Genomic DNA, 25,866 nt, shown 5'->3' with positions numbered 1-25,866 from the left:
TGTGAAGTTTGGATTTTTTGCCCCTATGTGCATCACTTTACATTTTGCTACATTGAATTGCATTTGCCATTTCTTAGCCCACTCACCTAATTTATCAAGGTCCGCTTGGAGCTCTTCACAATCCTTTGCGGTTCTCACCACACTACATAATTTGGTATCATCTGCAAACTTGGCCACCACGCTACCCACCTTCTTGGTTTTCCATTATCAAAACTTGTTTTCTATTATCAAAACTTGTTTTTTCTCTCAGTATTTCTCCCTCGGTTCAGTTCTAAATCATGTAACAGCAGTCTGGTGCACATGACAGCCCCACATGCTCACTGAGTATGTGGGGAAGGGAAAGAGCATACTGGCCCCATCGCCTGCCTCCACATGATCTCCTGATTGTCTGCTAGGGCAAACATGTGAAGGATATGGTAGCATGAACGACTAGGCAATTGTTGGGGGCAGGGCCGCATGCTAGCTCACACTCCCCCTCCATGTGCATTTAGTGAATATGTGGGGCTGATATGTGCACCAGGCTACAATGAGCATATTCGATATCTTGCTGCATATCAGTTACCATTTAGCCTTTTTAGGAAAGTGACAGGAAAGTCGAAAGAGTGGGCTTTTCCCAGCTTCTCAACATTCACATATAGGTGGTGAGGATTTAAATCTGCAGGTCCACCATCTCCTTTCGTTCCTAAAGCATGATTTTGACAGTTGAGGTTGATCAAAACAGATCTAATCAGATCAAAGCACAACACTTTGAAACAGAGTTCAGGTTGTTTTGCAAACCAGCTAGCCCTTTAGAACAAAAGTGCAGTTTGCTGAGCTCTGTTGCCAAGCATATTGCTTTGATCAAGCTGAGTTCTGCCGCCTTAATAAGACTGCTTTAAGTGATCTTAACAGCTTCAAAAATTACTAAGGGACGAAATCTGTTTTTCAGTATTAAAACATGGAACCTCTTAAAAATAGTAAAATGTATTTAGTATATTTATTTGCAAAACTATTATTTTCCAGTGTTGGTGTAGCAGGAGCTCTTATATAACTTACCCAGAATGGGTCTGGCAGTTGCTACAGTTGCTACCCAGAATGGGTCTGGCAGTTTAGAGCTAGGGCAAGGTAATGGCTATCACACAACTTGCCCAGCCTGTCCTAGTGGCAGCCATTGCACAATGCCACTGGGCAGTGATATCTTCTGTCTGTTCTAATGGTGGTGGAGGCCACTTTGCATGCCCATCTAACTGCCCCAGTGGCCATGCTATGGCTAAGCCAGGCACTGTGGCCTCAATCTGCATTGGTGGCAGCTCATGTTCATCCCAGACAACCTTCAGCTTCTTGAGTATAGAGAGGCTCTCCTAGGCCAGTGAAGTACTGGTAATTTTATCTTGTTACTTACCACCTTTCCTTTTGTCAGGAAGAACAAGATACAGATAACAGACAATCCTGTTAAACTTTTCTTAGTGTTTAGAATTGCAAGTGCCAGTCCTAAAACCACATGGAATTCAAAATCCGAGTAATGAGACTTGGGAAGCTAGAGTCAAAGGCTGATTCCGCATGGGCCAAAAACAGCGGTGTGAAAATGGTGTAAACCCTTTTACACCGTTTTGAACCCTTTTACACCATTTCACACCACTGTTTTTGGTCCATGCGGAATCCGCCTCCATTTTTAATCCCCAAAATGAGCAGAGCAGTCTCTTAAACCTGGGTAGTAATTGGTAGATAGGGCTGCCATTTTTTTTTTAATCCAGATATACCAAGGCTCAGCTCTGCCTTTTTCAATGCAAGCAACATCAAGCACACTGTTTGACCAAAGAGGAGTACGTATGCCACATGTCCATGTTGTGAGACAGCAATAGCTGCTGTCAGCTGTACTCCTTGGCTCAGAACCATTTTCTTCAAGCCCAAACACTGATTTGGGGTTTTGTTTTTTGCACTATTTGGGATTGATAAAGTTGCCAGTTGACCCCGCTGGTCCAGTGCTTTTACTGATTGTTCAGTAAAAGCTGAAAAAATACCAGACATTTCAATGCCTGGTCAGTGAGTGAAAATATCAGTCTGTTTAGGTCAATACCAGACACCTGGCAACATTATTGTTAATGTTGGCCATCTCCAGGTGGAGTCTGGAGATTGCCTGGAATTGCAATTGCTCAGCTTACTACAGAGACCTGTCGTGAGTAGACACTATAGTAGTATATTTTGTTGAGGTCTCTCTGCAAACTCTGCCCTCTCTGGGCCCCACCCCCAAATCTCCAGGAATTTTCCAGTCTAACCCAATAGTCCTGAAGGGCTCCTAGAATTTCAGCTGATTTCCAGCTTACAGAGATGAGTTTTCCTGGAGAAAATGATGTTTTTGTTGGCTGTATTGCATCCCTGCTGAGCTCCTTCCCTTTACCAAAATTTGCTTTGCCTTGGTTCTACTAGGTCTGCCCCCAAATCTCCAAGAATTTTCCAACTGCAAAATGGCAATTGCGGGATTGAGAAAAGAATACAGAATGCACATAGAATTCTGAAATGAGAAGGATTCACTCACTAGAAGGGTCTGCAACCTGTGGCTCTCCAGATGATCATGGACTACAATTCCCATCAGCCCCTGCCAGCATGGCCAATTGGGTTGTTTTTTGCACTATTGGCCATGCTGGCAGGGGCTGATGGGATGTGTAGTCCATGAACATCCAGAGAGCTGCAGGTTGAGACCCCTTATGGATTCTACATGACCATATGGAAGGTTTCATAATGCCCCTCGGGAAGAGAGGATGTGGTTTTGTGGGGTGGATGGTGTTGAAACTGTAATGCACATCTTTTTTAACTGTCTTTTTTATGAGGTGATCAGGAGACTTTTATAAACCTCATTTTAATCTAGAGTTGGACTTCCTGATATTTTAAAGCTTTTTTATTTGTTAAATTCTGAGCCAACTATATGTGAAGACATATAGTGGTGTTAATTTGCTTATTATTTGCTTATTATTATAATAATTTATTAGGACTTTTTTATTACTGTTCCCATATTTTTAAGGGATTCCAAGGTGGATTTGATGGATTTATTTCCGTTTTTTCTCTTTCAATAAATTTGTATTTTGCAATTTTATCTTAAACTATGTAACCCTGTTTTCTGATTTATATGTTGCTAATACTTATGTGATGCTAATACTTATGTGATGATACGGAATGGAGAAGAATTCAGACTTGAAAAAGGAGACCGGGTTGAGTAAAAAATAATTCCTATAGTGGTCAGAACCACCAATCTTTGCTGCGGCTTCAGTGGCTTTTACATCGTGCAAGCACGGAGTTGCTGATGAGTGGAGGGGGCGTGGCGGACTTTAGCCAAAGGTGGGTGTGTTTCACCTGTGAGATTTGTGTTGTCGGCTTCGCTGGGCGAAGATGCTGCCGAATCGTCTCCACCTCTCACTGACCGTGTCGGTCTCTGCGATTTTGCTATTGTGAGAAACAACACCACTTCGTTTGGCAGGAGGGGTAAAGAAAGGACGTGATGTTGGAGTCAACCGCTATTTGCGAGCAGCCAATCAGAGAGCCCACTTTTCGGTCACGTGGGGGAAGTGGTGGGTATGTGTGTGGAGACTGCTGGGAAACCAAGGGAACGCTTGCACGCGCTAAAGGGGGTGGGGTCGTCGTCCTTGTCTTCATCGTATTGCTTCGCATCCGCTCGCCTTCCCCACGTCGCGGGTCCGAGCTTTGGCTGTGACTGCGGAAACCTGTAGGTTGAGCTGAATGGGGAAGAATTCAGCAAGCAAACTTCGACCTGGATGCTGTCATTTCCTTTCTGAGAAAGGCTTTAGTTGGGGTTTTTTTTAATGCCTGTATGTAGGCATATTGGATGCCTGTATATACGGTGTGACTTTTCCCTCTGGCATATTTTATGCATATTTGATGCCTGTATATACGGTGTGACTTTTCCCTCTGGATGCTTAGCAGGGAGGGTAAATGCTTAGCTTAGCAGGGAGGCTGGTCCCATAGGGTAGAGTTGGCATATTTGGGCAGAAAAGGGTTCCTGGGCCAGAGACATAGCTGACCAAAGCTGCACTGGGGCAGCATGCGAGTTTTCCGCCCCCACCCCTGCACCACACCCCTCCCCCCCGTGCCACCACTTACCGTATCTTGCAGCAGGTATGGTGTGGCATGGGGATCCATGAGGGGGGCAAATAATTCAACGGCTGCCATTCCCCCCTCTGCCTCATGCCATACCTCCACCGCCACCATTTCCCCTCTGCCTGACAGAGCAGGCGGCTTCCTCCGTCATACAGAGGGGTTTCCCTGGGCAGGCCGGGGCCGCCATTTCCCCTCCACCAGACTGAGCAGGTGGCTGTCTCCTCCGTCCGGCAGAGGGGGTTTCCCTGCCTGGCGCCGCTGCCTCCCTCAGTGTGAGAGGTGGTGGCACTGGGCAGGCCCCAGCCACCATTTTCCCTCAGCCAGACAGAGCAGGCAGCTGCCTCCTCTGTCCTGCAGAGGGGGTTTCCCTGTCTGGCGCCGCCACCTCCCGCAGCACGAGAGGGGGCAGCTCCCAGAGGAGCAGGCAGCTGCCTTTTCTGTTGGGCAGAGGGGATTTCCCTGCCCCGTGCTGCCGTCTCCCACAACATGAGAGCCGGAAGCAAGGAGCATGCTGCAGCTGCCATCCTGGCACCTTCGGCTCCCTCAACCAGCCCCTGCCTGAGGAACCGGCTGCACACCCCTCAGGCAGAGGCGAGCCCTGCCTCTTAGGCAAGGGCTGGCTGAGGGGAGACGGAGGTAGTGTCAGGGTGGCGGCTGCATGCGCCTGCACTACTTCACTCAGGTGACCTGGCAGGGGTGCGCCCGGGACAAGCCGCCCCAGATGTCCCCATCGGCACCATGCCACTGTCATGGGCTGAGACTCCCGAGCTGAAGCACAGGATTTAAAAAGTTTTAATGCAAATCCCTGGTGAGCACTTTATTGCAGCTCATGTTGGCAATGATGGTGAGATATTCACATATGTGTTGGCCTCACCAAAACATTGAATCTGTATTTATTAAAGGCTGGCCTGGGAATAGGGTTTGCGTTGGTTGTCTGTGCTTATTTGTTTGTAGGCATGAAGTGGTTTGCTACTGAACAGACATACCATGTGTACCATAATAGAATTCTTTTTTTCATGCATTGGCTTTATTAATAATATGAATATACTGTAACTGCATTAATTTTTGAATATGTTTGTAAGCCTGTGAGTTTGCATTTTAATATGCAAAAATGTATGACATTCTTACGAAGTATGGTTGGGGACCATTAAATCTATTTACTTGCCTTGCTTTGGAGACCCTGAATCCAAGAGAACCAGGTTCAAGGAAGTTTGCTGGGTAACCTTGGGCCAGTCACACACCCTCAGGGTTGTTTTGAGAATGAAGTGGAGAAGGGGAGAATGATGTAAACCAGTGGTTCTCAACCTTCCTAATGCCCTTTAATACAGTTCCTCATGTTGTGATGACCCCCAACCCTAACATTTATCCATTTTACAGATGGATAACACTGATGCAGAGAGTCTTAGGCGACCCCTGTGAAATGGTCGTTCGACCCCCAAAGGGGTCGCAACCCACAAGTTGAGAACTGCTGATGTAAACTGATTTGGGTCCCCCTGGGGAGAAAGGCAGGTTTTAAATGAAGCCTGTGAATAAAATAAAGTAGGCATGTCTAGATGTGCTAGGCTGCTGGAATTGTGCTTGTGAAGAAAGCGGACTAAGACCCTCGTTTTGCAATTCCTGGTGTGAGGAGAAATAAACACAGTGATTTTGCACTTTTGAAGTTCCTTATTTATCCTTTGAAGTTAAAACCAAGCTTTCCAAATAAATGCAGAATCTCCAGGTTCTTCTCCCTGAACAAGAGAAACAGGAAGGGAGCATAGCAGCATCCCCCAGTGTTCTATCTTAGAGAGAAATCCTGACCAGGGCTATGGTTCTCATGAGTTTAGTATAGAATTTTAAAAATATTGTATGTTGACTATAAAATAACATGGCATTTTATTATTTTTTTCTCCTTTTAGTTTGGCTACTGTGGAAATGATTGACTCAGTGAAAATACGGAGACAGTGCAGTTTGGATTTTTACTCACATTATGAGCATCTCTGTTCACTTGCTGGGTGTCTGCCTCTGCCAGCTGTGAAAGCTAGAAAACTTCATGGTATTCTTGATATAAATGTAGATCGTATTAAAGCCAATGACTGGGCTCCTCTTTTGAATGCTATCAGACAAAACAAGACTTTGACTTCTATTGCCATAAGAAGCTTGCACCATCAGGGACATGGAGATTCAGGTAGAGACTCTTATGCTATTAATTATACCATAGCTAGCTGCAGTAAGTGCTTTTCATTTGGAGGCATTGTTTTATAAAGTATCACCATTGTACTGAATTTATGTAGCTCAGAGATGGGCAAATATCTTTCTTAGATAATAACTCAGAGTGAACTCTATTAAACTTACAGTTTTATTGGATCTGCAATTCTGAAAATAAATAGGGGCTGTGATTATTTTCCTTTTTAATTTTTCCTGTTTTTTCTTTACATATTTTCATTCTCTTCTGCTTTTCAGTAGACTATGTAGTAGTAGGAATTATGCATGTGATTTGAATTTTACTTAAGAATGTTTGGGATATCTTTTGCCACTGTGTGGTTGGGACAAATGACATTTCATTTGACAGCAAAGAAGAGATAGTGGGGCAGGCAGAATTAGCATGCTATGTGAGTAACAATGGTTTCAGTGTTACCAAAATGATTGGAGGGATATATGATGCATAAATTGTATATGTATTGTGCACACATATTGTCAGACAGACAGTTTTATTACAGCCATTGGGCCAGCAAAAAGAGAAGAAAAACAAAATCAAATTATACACATGTACAGAAGTCCATGGTATAAAACCTATACGCAAAAATATAGTTTGCTCACAACATTGAGTAAGCTAATTGGTCTATAATTAGTTGGGTCTGAGGATAAACCTTTTTTTAAAAAATGGGGACTATAATTGCGGCACTCCAATCAGATGGGATATAGGCAGTACTATTGATGTAGGTGAAAAGCTCAGCCATTCTACATTGGTTTTCAGTAATTCTGGTGGTATAAAATCATTTTCCGGGGCCTTTCCATCTTGTAGTTTCAAGATTGTGATTTTAACTTCCTCCGGGGTCACTGGAGGCCAAAGAGGAATATCAGACAAGGCAGAGTGATGCCATGTTAAAGCCTGATGATCTCCCAGGCCTTTGCTGAAATTGAGTTTGCCATGGTAAAGTTGTGAAAATTCTTATTCTGCGCTATTAGTCTCCAAAAAGTTCTGGTATCATTAGTTTTTGCTGCCCTTATTAAAGCTTGCCATTTAGCATGGCTATCTTTTTCTTATATCTTATTAGGGATTTGTAGGCTCTTTTCCCTTCAAATACTTGAGATTGTGAAATCAAACCAGCTTGAAAGCTGCTGAATAATTTTATAAGATTTTCCTTAGCTACGGTAATATGCAATTGTGGTCAAACCAATGTTTATTATATGTTCCTAAATGAGAAATGCCTCTGCTGTTCTTTGAAAAAGGGGTTTGGGGGTTTGTACGTTCCTCATACCCCCTTAACATTGACCGTTTATTAACTTGGTTTAAGAGCCTCACTGTTGTCAACCTACCTATGTCTGAATTAAACCAGTCAATGAACTGTTGTTCTATTTGAGTATTCCATTTTATTCTCAATCTGTTTGACTCTACTGAGAGTCCCAGGTGTGAGATCCTAGAAGATCTCAAATGTCCAATTGTCATATCCAGCACAAGAGGAAAGTGATCACTTTCTACCTGGGGAACAACTGTAAAATGTCTGGTTCTATTTAGGATTTCCTGAGAATCCAACAGGTAATTTGATGCTTTAGTTCCAGACCAGAGAGTGAATTGCCCTGGATAATCTCCTGGCTTATGCCCACATAATTGATTGCCGTATCAAGATTATTTCTCTGATTATAAATATATGATGTATCATTGTCCTCCAGGTATGCCCCAAATCTAGCTAACAACAGTTCATCATTCTGCCCCATTTTTGCATTAAAATCCCCACCAATAGCTAAATGAGCTGTAGGATAGTTCAGTGGTAGATAACATAACATTTCATCTACCTTGGCCCACTTTAAATTAACCTGAGCCTTAGATTGAGAAGGAGGAAGATAGATATCAACATGCAGAAAACAAACTGACTTAAGAGTATAATAACACCACCAAAGCCCATGGGCATGGGCTATAGATTCTTTTAGCATGCAACTTTAAATGGGTCGAGATGAATATTCCCAGACCCCCTGATGGTCTGCCCTCCCCCTTGCACATGGAGTTGCCTCTAATACTATAGAACAGAAATTAGGAATATCAAAGGTGTCAACCATCCATGTCTCTTGTAGAAACAAAATATCAAATTGATTTTGGAAATTTATAAAATTGACATCTGTGGCCTTAGTGGCCCACCCTGCAATATTCCATAATGCAACCAAAATTGATTGTCAATTTAGTTGTTCAATTTTATCCAAGTTTCCAGTTACATCATCTAGGATGCAGCCATTTCTTAGTGATGTCTGGGCCACTGATGTTAAAACAGGAATAGAACTTCTGACAGACAAACTGGTTGTTAACATCTGTTGCCTGTTGAAATAAATCAGGGAAGTTAGAATGGGAAATGTGAGTTGAAGAGGTCAGTTCTTTGAGCTCCTGTGCTCATGACTTTTCCCCTGAAATTGGATGAAGATTTATCTGAATAGCATTGTGGAATTTCAAATCCACTTCATATTCACTTGGTTTCTCCAAAATTTCTCTAATCAGGCTTATTTCCTGGGATTCTTGTGCCTCAGAAAGATTACGCACAATTAGGGATGTTAAAGATTTTAGAGGCTTGTTGGAGGCACCAGTCTCCAAATGGCTTATGTTACCCAGCTTTCACAGGTTGTGAACAAAGCTGGGTAACACTTAAGTTCACCTAACCACCTAATTATTGCATCCTGTTCTGTTCTTGGGAGGTTCTTAAAGGGCTGAAGTAAGTCTGTCTCAATTGAGTTTTCCAGGTGATCCGAGCTTGTTATTGTTGCTGACCACTTTCTCTCATCCAGTTGTGTCATAGGCTTATCCTTATCTGGGAACACTGGATTAATCAGAGGAAATACTAAAGGGTTATTAAACACCCTTGTTAAAATATATTTAAAAGTTTCAACTTTTTCTTCTTCAGTAGCTGCAATGGGATTTTGTGTGTGTTAAAAGTGAGAAGTATTTCCCAATAATTTCCATCCGTAGGAAGCAGCTCATAAGTGACTAGATCCACCCAATTTGGTTTCAGATTGAGGATACAGGCAAGGTGTTTTATAATCTCTCTTCCATTTGTCCATGCTGACAATAAGCCTCTGTAAGAGTGGGCTAGCAAACAGATTTTATTCTTTTGAAGGATGAGGTTCTGTGCAGATAAGCAATCCACAGATGTGATATGTTTGGGCTGGCCTAACCCATGAAGGGTTAAGGTTAGGTGCTTGCAGAATGAGGGAATGATGTTCTTAAAAGGCTCCAAATGCTGCAGCTCCTTGTGTACTGAGTCCAACTTTGTTGAAAGCAAGTCCAATGTAGACTGCATATTTCTTACAGACTCAAAAATTAAGGAGATTGAGTTGGCTGTTAGTTCTGCATATTTATTTAAGAGCGGTTTATCAAGGTAATTAGTTGAATCAGGCACAGAATGCCTAACCTTTGGTTGCAGCCTCTCTAGTATTTCCTCTTGAGTAGTACTATTCCTATAGCTATCATCTAATACTGCAAAGTGGTTTGTGGTTAGAACACCAAACATTATCTTATTCTTAGGTATATTCCCTACCATAAAATAGTCAGATTTTTTTTTCTGTTTATCGGCTGGTGAACAAACAGCATCATTTCTTTCCTTATTGTTATCTTCATTGTCATTCATTCTCCTCCTTTTACAACCTCCCATTGCAATAATTACAAAGCTAAAAATGTTTCGAGTTGTATTTCTTTCAGTTAGGAAATTGCTTTCCTTGTCCTTGGCTTGTAGCTGGATTGATAATATGTTAAGCAGCGGCAACAGCAACTCAGTCAAAATGGCTTCTCCAAAGTCCTTCTCACACTTAAAAGTCCTCTATGTTAACTGTACTTGATAAAATACATCCAAAGCAGAAGATATTTCAACTTTAAAAAGATACAAGCATGGAGGAGTAAAAGTGTATACTGGCTTACACTCATCACCGGAACCTGGAAGGTAGTCCAAATATATTGTCTAATTTTGCAAGTAATTTGGTTTGCTGTTGTCTAATAGGTGCTGAAAGACACGGACCTTCTTTCAAAAGAAGAATTCCAGCAATTCGATCCAAAGACTTGTCTGGTCAACTGTGTAAATCAATAAAAGGTTGTCTGATGTCAAATGTCCTGAGAAATTTGGATCTTCAGGGACTGCTTTTGAGGGAAAGAGACTTAATATTATTGTCAAAAGTAAGATTATTGAGTTGTAATTAATGTTTGTTTTTCAGACAGTTATGCAATTCTGAATTCCTGGTTAAAAATACTTTCTTTAATTTAAAGGGATTGGTGAACACATCTTTAGAGAGCCTGTCGCTAGCACACTCACCAGTTGGTGATGGAGGTTTAAAAAGTAAGTTCTGAATTTTTAAAAGAAAAATAGATTGACTGTATGAAGCAGTATGGTTGTTATACATAACTTCTGTCTGTAATGTGCTGATTTATATATATTATTGAATATGGTAATAAGCATGAGAGCAAGCACGGCATAGTGGTTAAGTTGTCGGAATAGGATCTGGGAAACACAGGTTCCTATCCCCACTCATGCCATGGAGGTTTGCCAGGTGATCTTGGGCCAATCACACACTCTCAGCCTCGACCCTGACAAGTGTTTGCATAGGAGACCCATTAGGATTTTATAAGTGCTGCTTCTTTCAGTCAAGCAAGTGTTAACTGCTGAAGTCACATGTCTAGAATCACTTAAACTTTTGGATCTCTCCCTTCTTCCAGCAAAAGAGGAGAGAGAGACACACAGGCAAAGTAACCTTCTGAACTGTCCAGAATGTCAGTGTTTTCAAATAAAATGTTATGTCCAGTTTTGTTTAAAACATGTTCTGCAACTGCAGATTTTTCAGGATGGTTAAGCCGACAGTGTCTTTCGTAACATTTTATTTGAAAACACTTTATTTTATAACATTTTATTTGAAAACACATAGATAGCAGTGGAAATTGCTGAAGTCTAATAGAACTTCTTTCTTGTGTGACCATGATGAAGTTGTGATTGATACATCTCAAGTAGATGAGAGGTGTTTGGAGACGGGAACTAGAGAAGCATTGTTTGAATTCAGCTATGAGTGTGTTGAAGATTGTTCCCATATATGGAATGAGAAATGCCAGATGTTCATACTGGATTCAGAAAGGAAGAGGTACTAGAGATCATATTACAAACTTACAGTGGTTTCTGGACCATACAAGAGAATTTCAGAAGACAATCATCTTGTGTTTCACAGATTACAGCAAAGCTTTTGACTATTTGGGTCATGAAAAGCTATGGTTGATTTTAAAAGAAATGAGAATGCCACATCTGATTGTTTTGATGCTCAACTTGTGCTCTGATTAAGAAGCTAATGTTTTTTTTAATTATTTTGTATAACTACAACATGATAAACCAGCTACAAAGAACTAAACAGTAAAGAAAGAAAAATAGAATGTCAATTTCAATCCTCCCCAACATTTATCCCATAACTATTGTGACAACCATAAAAGAATAAGTGAAACATAGATTACAGGTTCAGAACAGATACAACTACATGACTCCCATCTTGCCTTTGTAATATACAATACATTCTATCCAGTAATCAAAATCTCTTATACCAGCTTTCTACTACAAAACTTTTTTCTTCGATACCATTTATTTTATTTATTTTAATACTGTTTATAGTATTGAAGAAAAAAATTCCAGCTGTGCCACAATTATGTCCTTTTATCCTGGGTAAGTTATAAATCCTTTTTCTTGGGGTGTTTTAAGTTTTTACATGATTAGATTATGGAAGAGCATTACAGCATTATGGCGCTGATTGACCTCTAGATACTCTCATTCCAGCATGGAGAAATTTGTGACACATTTCATAAATCAGACACATAACTCAATTCTACTTATCTTTTTTTGCAAGAAGCAGCTTCTCGCTGGATGAGGTATATGAATCAGGCGGGACTCCCCTTTTCATTTCTTTTCTTCATTCTGCTTACAGATCAAAGAAGTTTGAGCTGTTTCTTTTCCTATTGCTGAGGAGGTGGTGGGCAGGCTGTGATGGGTGAAAGGGACAGGGCTGCTGGCTTTCACCCAGTGCCCCTCACCCCTCCATTCCCCTCTCTCCAGGCACCATGCCTTTCTCTCTTGTAGCTCCATTCAATCCATGGGGCCACAGTCACTCGGAAACAGCACCCATGTGAGAAAGAGACAACAGGTAGGAGAGCATCAGCCTTTCATAGTGCCAGAAGCACCAATAGGTCTGAATAAGAAGCTTATTGGAAATCCCTATAAGAAGCTAATGTTAGGACAGAATGGCAAAGATTTCAGACAAGGATTTTTTTATTTCCCATTCTGTTCAGTCTGCATGCAGAACATATAAGGAAAGATGGATTAGATTTGGATGAAGGTAGAGTGAAAATTGGTGAGAAGAACATTAACAATTTGAGCAGCGCAGATGATACCCCATTACTGGCAAAAAAGTGAAGGACTTGAAACAACTCCTGATGAAGGTTAAAGCAGAAATTGCCAAAGTGGGATTACAGCTAAATATCAAGAAAGCAAAAGTAATGACTGTTGGGGGAATACACAAGTTTAAGGGTTACAATGAGGAAATTGATATTGTTTCAGATTTTCTGTTTCTTGGGTCCATCATCAACCAAAAGGGAGACTGCAACAAAGAAATCAGAAGGAGATTGAAATTGGAAAGGGCAGCCATGAAGGAGCTGCACGAGATCCTTAAGTATAATGATTTGTCACATGTGACTAAGATCAAGATAATTCATATCATAGTATTCCCCATTACTATGTATGTACATGAAAGTCTGACAAGGAAGGAAGCTGACAGGAAGAAATATGGCGTTGGAAGAGAATTTTGTGGATGATGTGGAATTGCCAAAAAGACAAATCAGTGGATTCTAGATCAAATCAACCTGAACTCTTTCTGGAAACTAAAATGACTAAACTGAGGCTATTGTAGTTTGATTGCATGAGAGGACATGAGTCACTGAGGAAAAAAAGGTTGAAGGAAATAGGAAAAGGGGAAGACTCAACATGAGATGGATTGACTCAATCAAGTAAGCCATGACCCTCAGTTTGTGAGACCTGAGCAAGGCTGTTAATAGTAGGATGTTTTGGAAGTCATTAATTCATAGGATCACCGTAAGTCGGACGCAACTTGATGATATGTAACACACACAGGGCAGACACAAATGTATTGACATACTATAGAGTCTGGTTGGATAGGCAGTTCAGGATACACACAGATAAAGTGATAATCAGTTGCTTAGTGTAAGTATGTGTTCTAATTGGAAAAGTGGTTGATGGTTCTCATATTTGTTTACTAAGCCTTCCAAGAATAACTCTGTGTATCAACTATAACTTAGGCTATATTTAGAGTTATCTGAACTCTGCCTTTGAAAGCTTTCTGTTCTGGAACTTAATAGTTGCACACTTCTTTCAGTCAACCCTAATGTGAACCTTTTCCATTCTTGTTCTGGAACAAGGACAGATTATTTTACTTACCTCATTAATACCCCACTATTCTTTCCAATGAGGACCCACGGTAGCTCACAATATTTTCACCTTTAGCCTCATAACAACCAAGCAAGGTTAGAGTGGGTTAACTGCCCTAAGATCACCCAACAAACTTCCCTGGCAAAACTGAGGTTCAAATTTACATCTCTCAGATTCTAGTCTGAAATCCTAATCACTACACTTAGCTGGCACTTAGCTTCCTGTAGTCATGTTTGGTTATTTTTGTTCTTCTGATTATTGTATAGGTCTTGGTTGGGACATTACTTGTTGCTCTTTGTTACTCATAACTTGAGTGACGTTTGTGTCCCTTCAAAAGAGAACAAAATGATGTTTTGCATTCCTTTTATCCACCAGTTTAAAAGGAGTAAGAAAGAATTACTGCGGCAACCTGTAAACTGAGTGAAAGAGGTATCTGGAGTAGATGACATCATAATTCTTTTTGTACTCTGGCTCTTTATAGATCTAGCATTTGGGGAAGGAGCACTCTCCCAGGCTGGTGGGTGCCTGAATGTATTGGCCCTTATTATACACTAATAGTATTAGAGCTTCATTTCAGTTAGAATAATATACTGCATATAAAACTAGATACTTGTACACTAGATGGTTGTACACTAGTCTAGCATACTATGCATGTTTGTTATATGAAATCCATATAAATCAGATTCTCCTGTAAAGTAGGGCCCTCTCCAAATATTATATAAGGTGGCATAGGAATAAATGGATATGATCTGAAATTGTAGAATACTGTACTTGGATTTCTTTCATAGTGTTTTTAATTGTTAATTGTTCAAGCTATTTCAGTACTGAGATCAGTTTTTGTTTCCAGTAATCTGTCAAAGTGTGAAGAATTCAGCTTGCATCAGATCTATAGATTTTACAGGATGCAGTTTGACCTGGCGCGGAGTAGAACACATAGCCAGTGTCTTAAAGGTAAAACATTCTTTTGCAGAAGCTCCTGTGAGCATTAACTGGTAATGTGAACAACGCGAAGTTACAATGGAAACAGTATTCGGGTGTTACATTTAAAACTTTTGTGCAGTTAAGTACAGATATTAGCCTACCTATTAAAATAGTTTCATCTTGGAAGAAGATTTGTAGCTGTTTTAAAAATTAAGAGCAACTTTAAATTATGTCACATCTGTAAGAGTACATTTAGACTCTCAATTTCTAGGGTAAGTATACTCGAATGTAAATCTTATTGGGTTTGCAGTGACGTGCTCACTAGTTAGCATATTTAATATTGCAATCTGTGAGATAAACTAGTCCTAACTTGAATGACCCCAAGCTAGCTTGATCTTGTCAGATCTCAGAACTAAGCAGGATCAGCCCTGGTTAGTATTTGAATGGGCATCCACCAGGGAACATCAGGGTTGTGACATGGAGGCAGTCAGTGGCAAACCACCTCTGAACATATCTTGCTTTGCAAACCCTATGGCAGGGGTAGGGAACCTGCGGCTCTCCAGATGTTCAGGAACTACAATTCCCATCAGCCCCTACCAGCATGGCCAATTGGCCATGCTGGTAGGGGCTGATGGGAATTGTAGTTCCTGAACATCTGGAGAGCCACAAGTTCCCTACCCCTGCCCTATGGTATGACCATACTTCAGCTGTGACACAAAAAATGGCACAGAAAAAATATACTTTGAGCATGTCTTTTTCTGGTGATAATTAAAATGTCATACCCTCTTTGCTGAGCTTTACATTTTGGACTTAACTTGGTGTCTTTTTTTGCCTGAGATTCATAGCAAGAAAATCTATTCAGACAGTTGACCAGTAGTTCTTGAATAATGTTATCAAACTATATCTTCACAGAATAAAATGAATTGGAAATAGCTCATTCCCATACATGTTAAATATCACTTTAAATACTCCTATGGTTCAATAATAAAATAATTCACAATTCAATTTTTTCTGATCAAAACCTTTTCAGAAGCTCATTTCTTTTGGCCTTTATGATCTTGTCTTTTAAAGCACCAGGCAATTAAAAGACATGGTGATGCTTGGGCAGAGAGCTTGCGATATAGAAAACCTGATTTAGACTGCATGGCTGGCTTGAGACGCATCACTCTCAACTGTAACATGCTTATTGGTGACCGAGGAGCAACTATCCTAGCAGGATACCTTGCTGAAGATCTGTGGCTCAAAGGTAGGAGTGTGTGAGTGAATGGACTATGGAATTTCAGACTGACTTTTTTTCTGTGCGGGTTATTAGAGCTCCAACATTATCCTTTAATGTTTCTATTTTTACCTGTGAGTTTACATCTTCAGATAGACCACTATTTTACAAAGCCATAACCAATCACAAATCATTATTCTCCTTGCTCCTGTCCCTCAGTCTCAGTTTTATCTCAGTAAGCTTTTTCTAATCTGCAGCTAAATTTGAAGAAGTATAGTGAATCTAGTGGTTTTTTCAATAGTATGTGTTCTTCCATTCCATTTATGGCCCCAGAAGTAAGGGAGAGAGCATGGCAGGGGAGGAAATGACACATCACACACAAACTGTTGGAGAAAAGTAAGCTACAGTTTTAATTAATACAACTGCATGAGCACTGGCAAAAATCCAACATCAGGTGACCCACCTTCTGCCCAATAAACCCATCCCGTATGCTGGAAGGTAACCATGGAATGGCAAACCCCCAGGGCACCAGCCTCCATGTGGTTCCCTTGCCACCTGGTGAGAACTGGAGCCAAGTGTGGGGAAGGGCCCAGATGCAGCTCACTTAAGTAAGAGAGTAGCAGCCTGCTAAGAAGGTTCACCTGGGTTCCCAAGTCCCTCCCAGGCTGCCTGCTGCTAGCCTGACCAAGGGACCTTTGCCTCTACAGGGTGTACCCTGTCAGTGCTGATGTGATCATCAAGTGAGCTTGGGACTGTTGCTAACAGTCACAATATGTTCTTAGTGCAAACACTGAATAAAGTAGCTGCTATTGGAAGAGTGAGATGGTGTACATAAACGCTCATATACAAACGATGCCTATATATTTGAAAATTCAGAAGTGCAGTGAGCATGAATGGTGACAAATTGACAAAATATGTATATGTTTTACAGTATCTGGTGTTAAGAAAATTCCAAGTTTTTGGCTGTTGTGGGTTTTCTGGGGCTGTGTGGTCTGGTAGTTTTTGCTGTTACTATTATACTCATGTCCATGGCTGTCATATTAAGAGACATGTCACGGTAAGATGTGTTTTTCTTTGTGCCCAGTGTTTCCAAGTTTCAGTGATCGCAAGCTGAATATATACCAGACAGCAGACTGTTCTCTGAAAAGTGGATGGTTTGTGAATACATTATGGCTGAATTTAAGTAGATTACACTATTTAGTGATGTTAACTTTCTTTTATATTCTAGCACTGGATTTGCAGCAATGTGGAATTTCCAATGATGGGGCAAAATTACTTTTGGATGCCTTTAAGACTAATACAACACTAGTGGTGCTGGATATTAGACAAAATCCATTAGTAGGTATGTGTGGTTTTATTTCACCATCTTGGAATGGGAAGCTATTGTCAGTATTTGACTCTCAGCTTTCTTTTCCTCAAGTTCTGGATGTTCAGTGCAGCCTTTAGAGGATAAACTTTCTCTTACTGGGTGATAATTATATCGCTCTGATTGGTCTAATATATGTTGAGGTATTGCTGGGTGCTTTACCTATGCTACTTAATGTGCCAACATTTAACCAGTCTATTAGCACAATAAACCCAAATGGCTTAATGTGGCCAGGCCAGCCCCCGTGGTCAATGAGTCTGAAATAGTTAAAACTGTAGCTTATATCTTTAGTTGGCTCCATGCTGAACCCAGTGCTGGTTAAACCACTGAGAGTATATCCAAGCAACACTCGTCATGTAATAACAGTCCTTTAACAATGTTACGAGAAGTGAACCATGTCTACATTCCTGTTGTGTGCAAGGAGTTAGTCATGGTTGTATACAACTGGCTGTGGATTTTCCTCCCTTTTCACATTAAGAGTCAGTAACATCTAACAGTAATTCCTGTGGCATGACTTTATAGTGAACCATGGAGAATTCATTCACAGGTAGTTCACATTATTGAGCAGTACTCATAATGAGGGAAGAGAAGCTGGCAAGTACTGTATATACTCGTGTATAAGTCGACCCACATGTAAGTCGAGGCACCTAATTTTACCACAAAAAACTGGGAAAACTTATTGACTCGTGTATAAGTCGAGGGTGGGAAATGCAGTAGCTACTGGTAAATTTCAAAAATAAAAATAGATAACAATAAAATTACATTAATTGAGGCTTCAGTTGGTTAAATGTTTTTGAATATTTATTTCAAAGAAAAACAGTAAACTAGCTCTGTAAGTGGAAGAGAGGGTCAACAAAAACAATATGGTCTCAACAATAACTTTAAAAGTACAAAAAACCTTAGCTCAACCAGCAACCAAGTAAAACACAAGAGTTAAAATCCTTCAAAACTGGATTTTTGGTCAGGGGAGGAATGTTTATGTTAGCAGTACCAACATTTCAGAGTATCTTTAGGAGACCCTCCTGATGATACCACCCAGGTTGGTGAAGTTTGGTTCAGGGGGTCCAAAGTTATGGACCCTCAAAATGTAGCCCCATCTACTATTAGCTCCCATTGGAAACAATGGGGGATGGGGGCACCCACTTTGGGGATCCATAACTTTGGACCCCATAAACCAAACACCCCCAAACCTGGCTGGTATCAGCAGGAGATTATCCTGATGATAATACCCAAAGTTGGTGAAGTTTGGTTCAAGGGGTCCAAACTTATGGACCCTCAAAATGTAGCCCCATTGGAAACAATGGGGGATGGGGCCACCCCCTTTGGGGGTCCATAACTTTGGATCCCCTGAACCTAACTTTACCAAACTTGGCTGGTATCATCAGGAGTGTCACCTGATGGTATCCTGAAATTTTGGTGATGCTAGCCTAAAAACTGCACCCCTGGAGGCCTACAAACTAAAAACCCTTAAAAAAATTAAAATACAGCTGACTTGTGTATAAGTCGAGGGGGGCTTTTCAGCCCAAAAAATGTGCTGAAAAACTCGACTTATACACATGTATATACGGTATATGTCAGAAGTGGTGCATTGTTTTTAAGCCTCACATCATATAATGATCATTACCTGTATTACTGTTTCTTTGTAGATCATGCTTTAATCAAGACTGTAATAGAGAAGGTTCACATGAATGCAAATGGAGCAAACTTGGAGGTATGTTCTAATATGTCTTCAGGTCCAGATAGCATACACCAAAAGTATTTCTTAAATACCTCAGATACAAAATTGTTGACTAACCAGTATATGTAAGCTCTTGTTACAGTCAGCTGGAAAGTAGCAAATGTCATACCAATTTTTAAAAAGGGATTCCCCTTAGGGGTATTTACCATTCATTTAGCCTATCATTTTTTTCTGTTAAATTGGTGGGACTACCAACACACTAAGAAACAAAATGTGATGAAGGAAAAACAGCAAGGTTCTGCAAATGGAAGGCTTTGGGAGTTCTTTGAACAGGCTAACAAGCATGTGAATGAGGTTGATCTGGTAGACGTATCCTTGGACTTTCAAAAGACATTTTACAAGGTACCTCACCATAGATTCCTGAGTAAGTGTAGTGGTCATGAGATGAGAATACAGCTCTTAAGAATTAGAAATCGGTTAAATGAAAGGAATCAGTAGGAATAAATGGAGGAATGTGAGGAGTGGAGACACACAAGAATTGGTATTAGAATCAGTACTAGTGAATTTGTTCAGAATTTGTTGTAATTGGGATGAGCAAGGCTTGCAGATCATTTAGGTTGGTGAAAACCAAAGTGGATTGTGAAGAGCTGCAGGAAGACCTATTTTAGTTGAGTGGCAAAGTTCATTGTCCTTGTATAGAGTGATTGTGTGCCTGCATTTAGAATACTGTGTATAGTTCTAGTGACTTCATCTCAAAGAATATTGCAGAGCTGGAAAGAGAACAAGCGAAAAGAGGGCAACCAAGAATATCAAGGGCATATTTCCTATGAGGAAAAAACTGAACAGCTTTCATCTTTTTAGTTGAGAAAAAAAATGACTGGTGGAGCATGACAGAGGTTTATAAAATTATGCTTGGGATGGAGAAAATGGTGTCTCCATTTGCCATGATACTAGAACTTGGGAAAGTCTAGTGAAGTTGATGGGTAGTAAGATCAGGACAGAAGTAACTATTAGCCTGTGTGTGAAACAGGATATTAGTATAAATGGACTACTGGCCTAATTTATCTGTGGTCTTATGTTCTAGGCACATTTATTTAACAGTGGTTTGGTGAAACAATCCCAGAATATTTTTATTTGATTCTAATTCTAGTATTCCTTTTCATTGCTTGAATCCCTCAAAACTTTAATAACTGTGTTTTAAGCAATGGCACTCTTACAAATTCATGTTCCAATAATAAGACACAAGTGAGAGTCGGCTGAAGTTAAATCCTACAAAGACGGAGGTCCTGTGGCTGGGTCGGGGAGAGTGTCCGGAGTTCTTTGGCCTGCCTATGCTGCATGGTGAGGCGCTTCAGCTTGTCTCATCGGCCAAAAGCCTAGGATCCGGCTTTGTTGCTGAAGGCCCAGGTCACCCGGGTGTAGCTAGGCCCAGGCACTGCTTTTTTACCATCCTCTGGCGGCAGGCCGACTGGCAACTGGCCCTAGTAATTCCTCTCCCGTTCTGATCCCTAGCAACAGTGATCCCGCTGCATTATGGTCACCTGCCAGGATTAGACTACACTGCAACTGCTAAGCTCTCTCACAGCAGGCCTTGCCTTTGCAGCTACAAGGCGATCCAGGAAATTAAAACTCATTCAGAATGCAGCAGCCAGGCTGCTTACTGGCAATTCGAGCAGGGATCAAATTACTCCGATCCTATACCATCTGCACTGGCTGCTGATTGAGTTCTGGATTATGTTTAAAGTGTTGGTTTTGACCTTCAAAACTTAGCTTTGCTGGTCCTCGGACTCTGCATACCTGAGGGGAACCCCGCCCTCTCCCCCCATATATTGCTTTGGTAGGCCCCTCCACTCCTCAGAGGAGGACCTACTCTGCTTGACCCACTGGCCCCAAAATGACTCAGGCTGGCTATAGAGGTGCAGGGCCTTTTCAAGCCCTAGCTCTACCTGTGGTGGAACAGGTTCCCTAGGGAGATCAGGGCCCTGCGGGACTTACAGAGGTTCCACAGGGCCTGCAAGACAGACCTGTTCTGCCAGGCGTTTGGCCAGCCTGGTTAAAAAATAAATAAATCTACCATGTCATCTGGCCTCCCGTGGGCACAAGGGGGAAGGGGAGTAGTCAGACGCCATCCACATTTTAAAATGGGTTCTGTTTTTATATAATTGATATTTAAATTATGTTTTAATGTTTGTTTTAACCTGTTGTGAACCGCCCTGAGCCGTCAGGGGGAGGGCGGTATATAAAACTAATAATAAAAATAAATAAATAAATAAATCTTGATAATTGAGAGGAAGTAGTGGACTGTTGGTGTGCATCTTAAGTTCAACATGGATTGGGTCAGAGCTACCATTGCTTTGGGTTGTAGGCCATGATCAAGGAAGTTCCTGACAACTTCATTGGTAGAGAAGATCATAATCTCTTTCATGCTTAAGATTCCCAACAGCCATTTATGCTGTTTCAGTCTGAGTCTGATTGCAGTAAATACTTTGAGATTGTTTTGGAGACTCAGGTTTTTGGAGATTCATTGCTCTCCCTCTATGATATCCTCAAAACAAGCTTGTGAAAGAAGTTCCTCTGAGTGATCATAGATCAAATGAGTGTATCTTGTGTTCAGCTATACCATAAAATCCCATCACACTTCACTGCTAATTTCCTTCCATCTTTCCCTCCTACATCATGCCCTATCTAAGATTCAGGAAACAATCTACTGCACATATCAACAAACCTTTTTTCCCCTTTGCTGATTACCAGACTATAATTATGCAACAACCAGCACAGCAAAGGTCCAGGCCTAGCCCTACCTGAGCAAAACCACCCTCACTCGCTTTGCCTTCAGTTATTACCCACAGCCCCAGTTAAAAGCCAGGCATTGTGTTCTGTTGCTCTCATGAGTCTCTGTTCAGTAATTTTGTACGAATCTGTTGACAAAGTCTGCCAATCTTTCCTTATTTTAATGTGAGTCATTCTCTTTTTCTGCATTTTTCCATGGGGTTTGCCCTAAAGAGCCTTTATTTTAAAAAATATTGGAGTGAAGTCATCTAGCTGTGAGTAGAGAGAGGAACTGGGCTGAGGTACAGAAGGCTAGAAGACCACCATTGATTGAGAAGAGAGCAGACAGCCTACAAGATCAGAACTGGTAGCAAGTTCAGTGAGGCTGTTATTTTTACCTTACTTTTACCAGGCAAACAGCAAGTAACTGAGTTTGTTGAGCACTGATGTCTTTATCCTAATTGACCAATTGCCATGGTTTCTTTTAGTTCCATTAACTCACTTTTGGGATTTTCAGAAATGGGCATGTCAAGTGGTATAGGTTCAAATTAAAAGAAAAGGGTGCTGTGACTAAATTATGGGATTGCCCTGAAGGCATAATAGAATCCTGACTTTTATGCCACAGTTAAAACATTGGCATGAAACTTGCTGTTTCTACAGGCGTCCCCACCTAAGCAAAATGTCTTATTTCTAAATGAAAGCTGAAATTTTAACATAAAACACTTTTGATGTATTGAATGCGACAATCTTTCTGTTATGTCGAATATTATTAGTCCCATCCAGTTGTGATACACTGGGGATGTCTTATATACAGGACCTACCTTGCGGAATCCTGTGCATGCCTAACTTTTAATGTATTTATGCAGAGTGGCTGTTTGAGATGTAAAGATCTAACACTAGTCATGAATGGCTGGCCAAAAAATGAGCAGTAGTGTCTTTAAATGCATGTTCATTTGAAATGTCCATACATATTGGCCTTCATAAAAAGTTAATGGTACCTGCCCAACTTTTGGGATTGGTGTGAATGAATAAACTTAAATCAAGTTCAATAGACAAAAATGCATCTGTTCTCTCCACCTCCCCCCCCCCCACCACATTCCAGTACAAATGGCTTCCATCTCCATCATCAAAAGATGTTAAAAACAAGCCCAAAAAAAGAACTGTTGTCCTAGGAAATGGTCGGAAAGGAAAGGCTACTATTCGTATTGGTAAGTATTTAGTTCCTTCGTACAAGTTGATCTCTTGTATTAGAGAAGATGCTGTTAAAACAGCAGAATTGTAAAAGGCAATGACTGCATGCAGTATCTAAGACTAGCATTTTTCTAGTTAAAAAAATTGAAAACCACTGATATGTCAGCATTTTGTAATAAAAATATTCTTACAAGTATGAATTGGTGTGTGTCAAAGTTCACTAAATATCTCTAATTCTGATTGTGAAGAACAGTTTAGTTTATGTCTCTGCACAAAACTAAGTGAGAGCTGATGGACAGTTGAAAACTGTTTGTTCAGTCAGAATTAGTCAGACTGGCTGAGTGAAGGAGCTGTAAGCTGAAAAACTAGCATGTGCAAAAGAGCACCTAATACTGATTGAAAGAAATCGGATAGAGATTACAATTACATGTAACAAAGAGATTACAATTACATGTAACAAAGAGTTGAATACTTGAATAGGGCAATGATTTACACATTCAGCTGTCAGGAAACTTTGCAATCTCTATCCGATTTTGTCCAGTGTTGTGTTCAAACCATAAATAAAAATTAACTCCTCTTTTGTTTAACCTTGTGGACTGGCTGTGTATGGTCTCTGGATAAGCACACACAGAGACTAAGATTTCAGTCTTTATCGATGTATATTAGGATATGAGTGAGTGGTGGTGCTGTGTGACTGAATAAGTGGTTGAGTCCCAATCTTCAACACCTCTGTTCAGTGTCTGAGTGAGGGATGATGGTTAAAGGGCCCTGTCTGGTGTTGTCTCTGTGAATGAGAGTGGATCAGGACTCTCTATTTTAAGAGGCAAAATTGTGGCAAAACTGCCTGACCTACCTGAAATCCTGAACCTGCGTAATAGCAGTTGTGGAGGGTAGTAAGGTCACTGAGTGAGCGGGTCACACCATGGTTATGTTTTCTTTTATTGAGTTTATTTTTAAATATCATAGCAATTTGCAGTAACTGTTTAGTTTAACCAGTTGAAAGGTGCACTGTTGGTTTGTGCTCTGTGGAGATCAGGATTTTAACTGCGGATCAAGAGCTGTCATGGTTAAACTAATACAAGAGGAGGGACCTAAGATATTAAACAATTCAAATACAGTTCCAGCACTCAATTATTTTTAAAGAGTTTAATGTTCTAGAGTATCTTGCTTTGAGCAATCAGGGCAGACACAGCAGAAAATTAAAAAGTGAACATTCTGTATAGTATAATCATGCACAGTTGCTTCTGCTTTTGCACAGTAGATCATAGAACATGATCCTTAGTTAAAGTAAGTTGACTTCATATATTATAAGATAGTTAAGAAACAGGTGACCTTAGTTTTAAGAATTGTTCAAGTAACTAAATATAATCCAAATTTCATTGTTGCAACAGTTTTGAAAGTACTCCCTCTATAACTACACTACTTTGAGGCCCAAGGATTTTTTATGTTTGCATCCTCCTAACTGCAGTGTGCATTGGTTTTTTTTAGTATAAATACATCTCAGCCTTCCATTCTAAACACTTTCACAATAGAATCCCATTTCAAGTGTGTGTGGGGGGTGGGGAGAAATTGAGCCTTCTGACCTTGGGTGACTTGTGTTTCGATCAGGTGTTCAGGTTTTTTGAGTAAAAGGGCTGCATGCATTCCAAATATGAGATTTATAGTTGATGTAGAAGCCTTGTAACAGTTTCAATAATTTGTGAGTAAATATGTCAGTGTGGTCCTAGATGTTTAAATGTTACTTGAAGGGAATACAGTTTCTGGGTCTTTCTTAATTTATGTATGTGACTATTTTTTTCTGCTTCAGTAATTTGGAGACATAGAGGTAAGCATACAAAATAGCAACATTTATGCACCGTTCAGGCTAAAGTGCATGTTAGGAGAATCTAATAATTGATTTTCCAACATGAACCTTAAAAACTGGTGTTCAGTTTGAATTGGGACTGTGGTGTTAGTGTGGACAGTTCCATCCTTTAATTTTCTTCTGTGTGCTCTCCTGATTGGCTTCCTGAGCTGCTAGTAGTTGTTGCTGGAAAAAGACAAGTCCCTATCCTGTCTTTTTACCTGATATAGTGAATAGCAGCTTGTGAGCGGCTAGCCACTTTCTACAACAGAAATGGGGGCTTTAATGGGGGATTAAGTTTCTGCCCTAGCACCAATTTCCAAGTTAGGGCCTAAACATACCTGCTTTTAAAATTTAAAGTACATATGTTGAAATCTGCTGAAAATGTAGCTTGGCCCTCAGTTTCTGTGTATATAAATTTAGTCATAAACACCTCTGGTCTCCGGGCTTTCCCCCCAATAACTATGGCTAGAACTAGACTTTTTTTATTGTAGTCTGACTACTTACTAGGACAGGAATCTTGGTGGCACATAGGCGAACATGCATATCAACAGTTTTTTAAAAGAGTGTTTGTTTTTTTGCTGTTCAAGGCAAGAGACGCTTGGAGGTTGTTGGCTATTGCCTGTGTAGCCTCAGCTTGTGGGTTCTGTGGGGCAGAACTTGGAATGAGTTTCAACAACAAATTTTAAAAACAAAATGGTTTACTTTCTTAACATATAACATCAAACATCAACATTTAACATCACACTTCAAGGTCCTGTTCAGGTTGCATTTTCAAGTCCTTATATTTACAGTCTACTGATACTGCCAAGTCCAATTCTTCTTTGCAAGTGGGTTGGCTCCTGAAGACTCCAAGGGCTTGATGAACAGGATTCAACATGATGAAGGTTTCCAGGAGAACTCTCACCCATTATAACCACAAAAAGAAACCCTGAAACAATAAACTCCAACATTTACAACATAGCAAAAATAAACAACTACCTTCCCAGTAGTTCCCAACAACATTGCAGTTACCTTAACAAGGTGTTAAGGGCTTATACAACAAAGGTCCGAGTCTGGTAGCCTTGTCTCCTCCAACTACATGAGCTCTGCAGCCTTCGCCTGCTTTGGGTCTTCACCCCTTTCTGGGTCAACCCATTCTGAGCATGGGAG

General features: G+C 40.6%; 1 protein-coding gene across 5 annotated transcripts in view; it reads left to right on the top strand.

Annotated features, from left to right (window-relative positions):
- The window catches only part of CEP78 (centrosomal protein 78), a 60,222-nt gene that overhangs the window by 20,761 nt on the left and 13,595 nt on the right, over positions 1 to 25,866 (top strand). For 2 of the 5 annotated variants that reach the window (XM_048504041.1, XM_048504045.1), the window contains exons 2-10: positions 5,988 to 6,256; positions 10,266 to 10,438; positions 10,529 to 10,598; positions 14,578 to 14,681; positions 15,723 to 15,897; positions 17,096 to 17,209; positions 18,880 to 18,944; positions 22,783 to 22,888; positions 24,679 to 24,696. In XM_048504041.1, the coding sequence (XP_048359998.1) occupies positions 5,988 to 6,256; positions 10,266 to 10,438; positions 10,529 to 10,598; positions 14,578 to 14,681; positions 15,723 to 15,897; positions 17,096 to 17,209; positions 18,880 to 18,944; positions 22,783 to 22,888; positions 24,679 to 24,696 (1,094 nt within the window). The other 3 variants (XM_048504044.1, XM_048504043.1, XM_048504042.1) reach the window with 3 other exon arrangements.

Source organism: Sphaerodactylus townsendi, linkage group LG07, assembly GCF_021028975.2.
Source record: "Sphaerodactylus townsendi isolate TG3544 linkage group LG07, MPM_Stown_v2.3, whole genome shotgun sequence".
Lineage (NCBI taxonomy): Eukaryota > Metazoa > Chordata > Lepidosauria > Squamata > Sphaerodactylidae > Sphaerodactylus > Sphaerodactylus townsendi.
The sequence above is the reverse complement of the archived record's forward strand: the minus strand, read 5'-3'. Positions and strand labels throughout refer to the sequence as shown.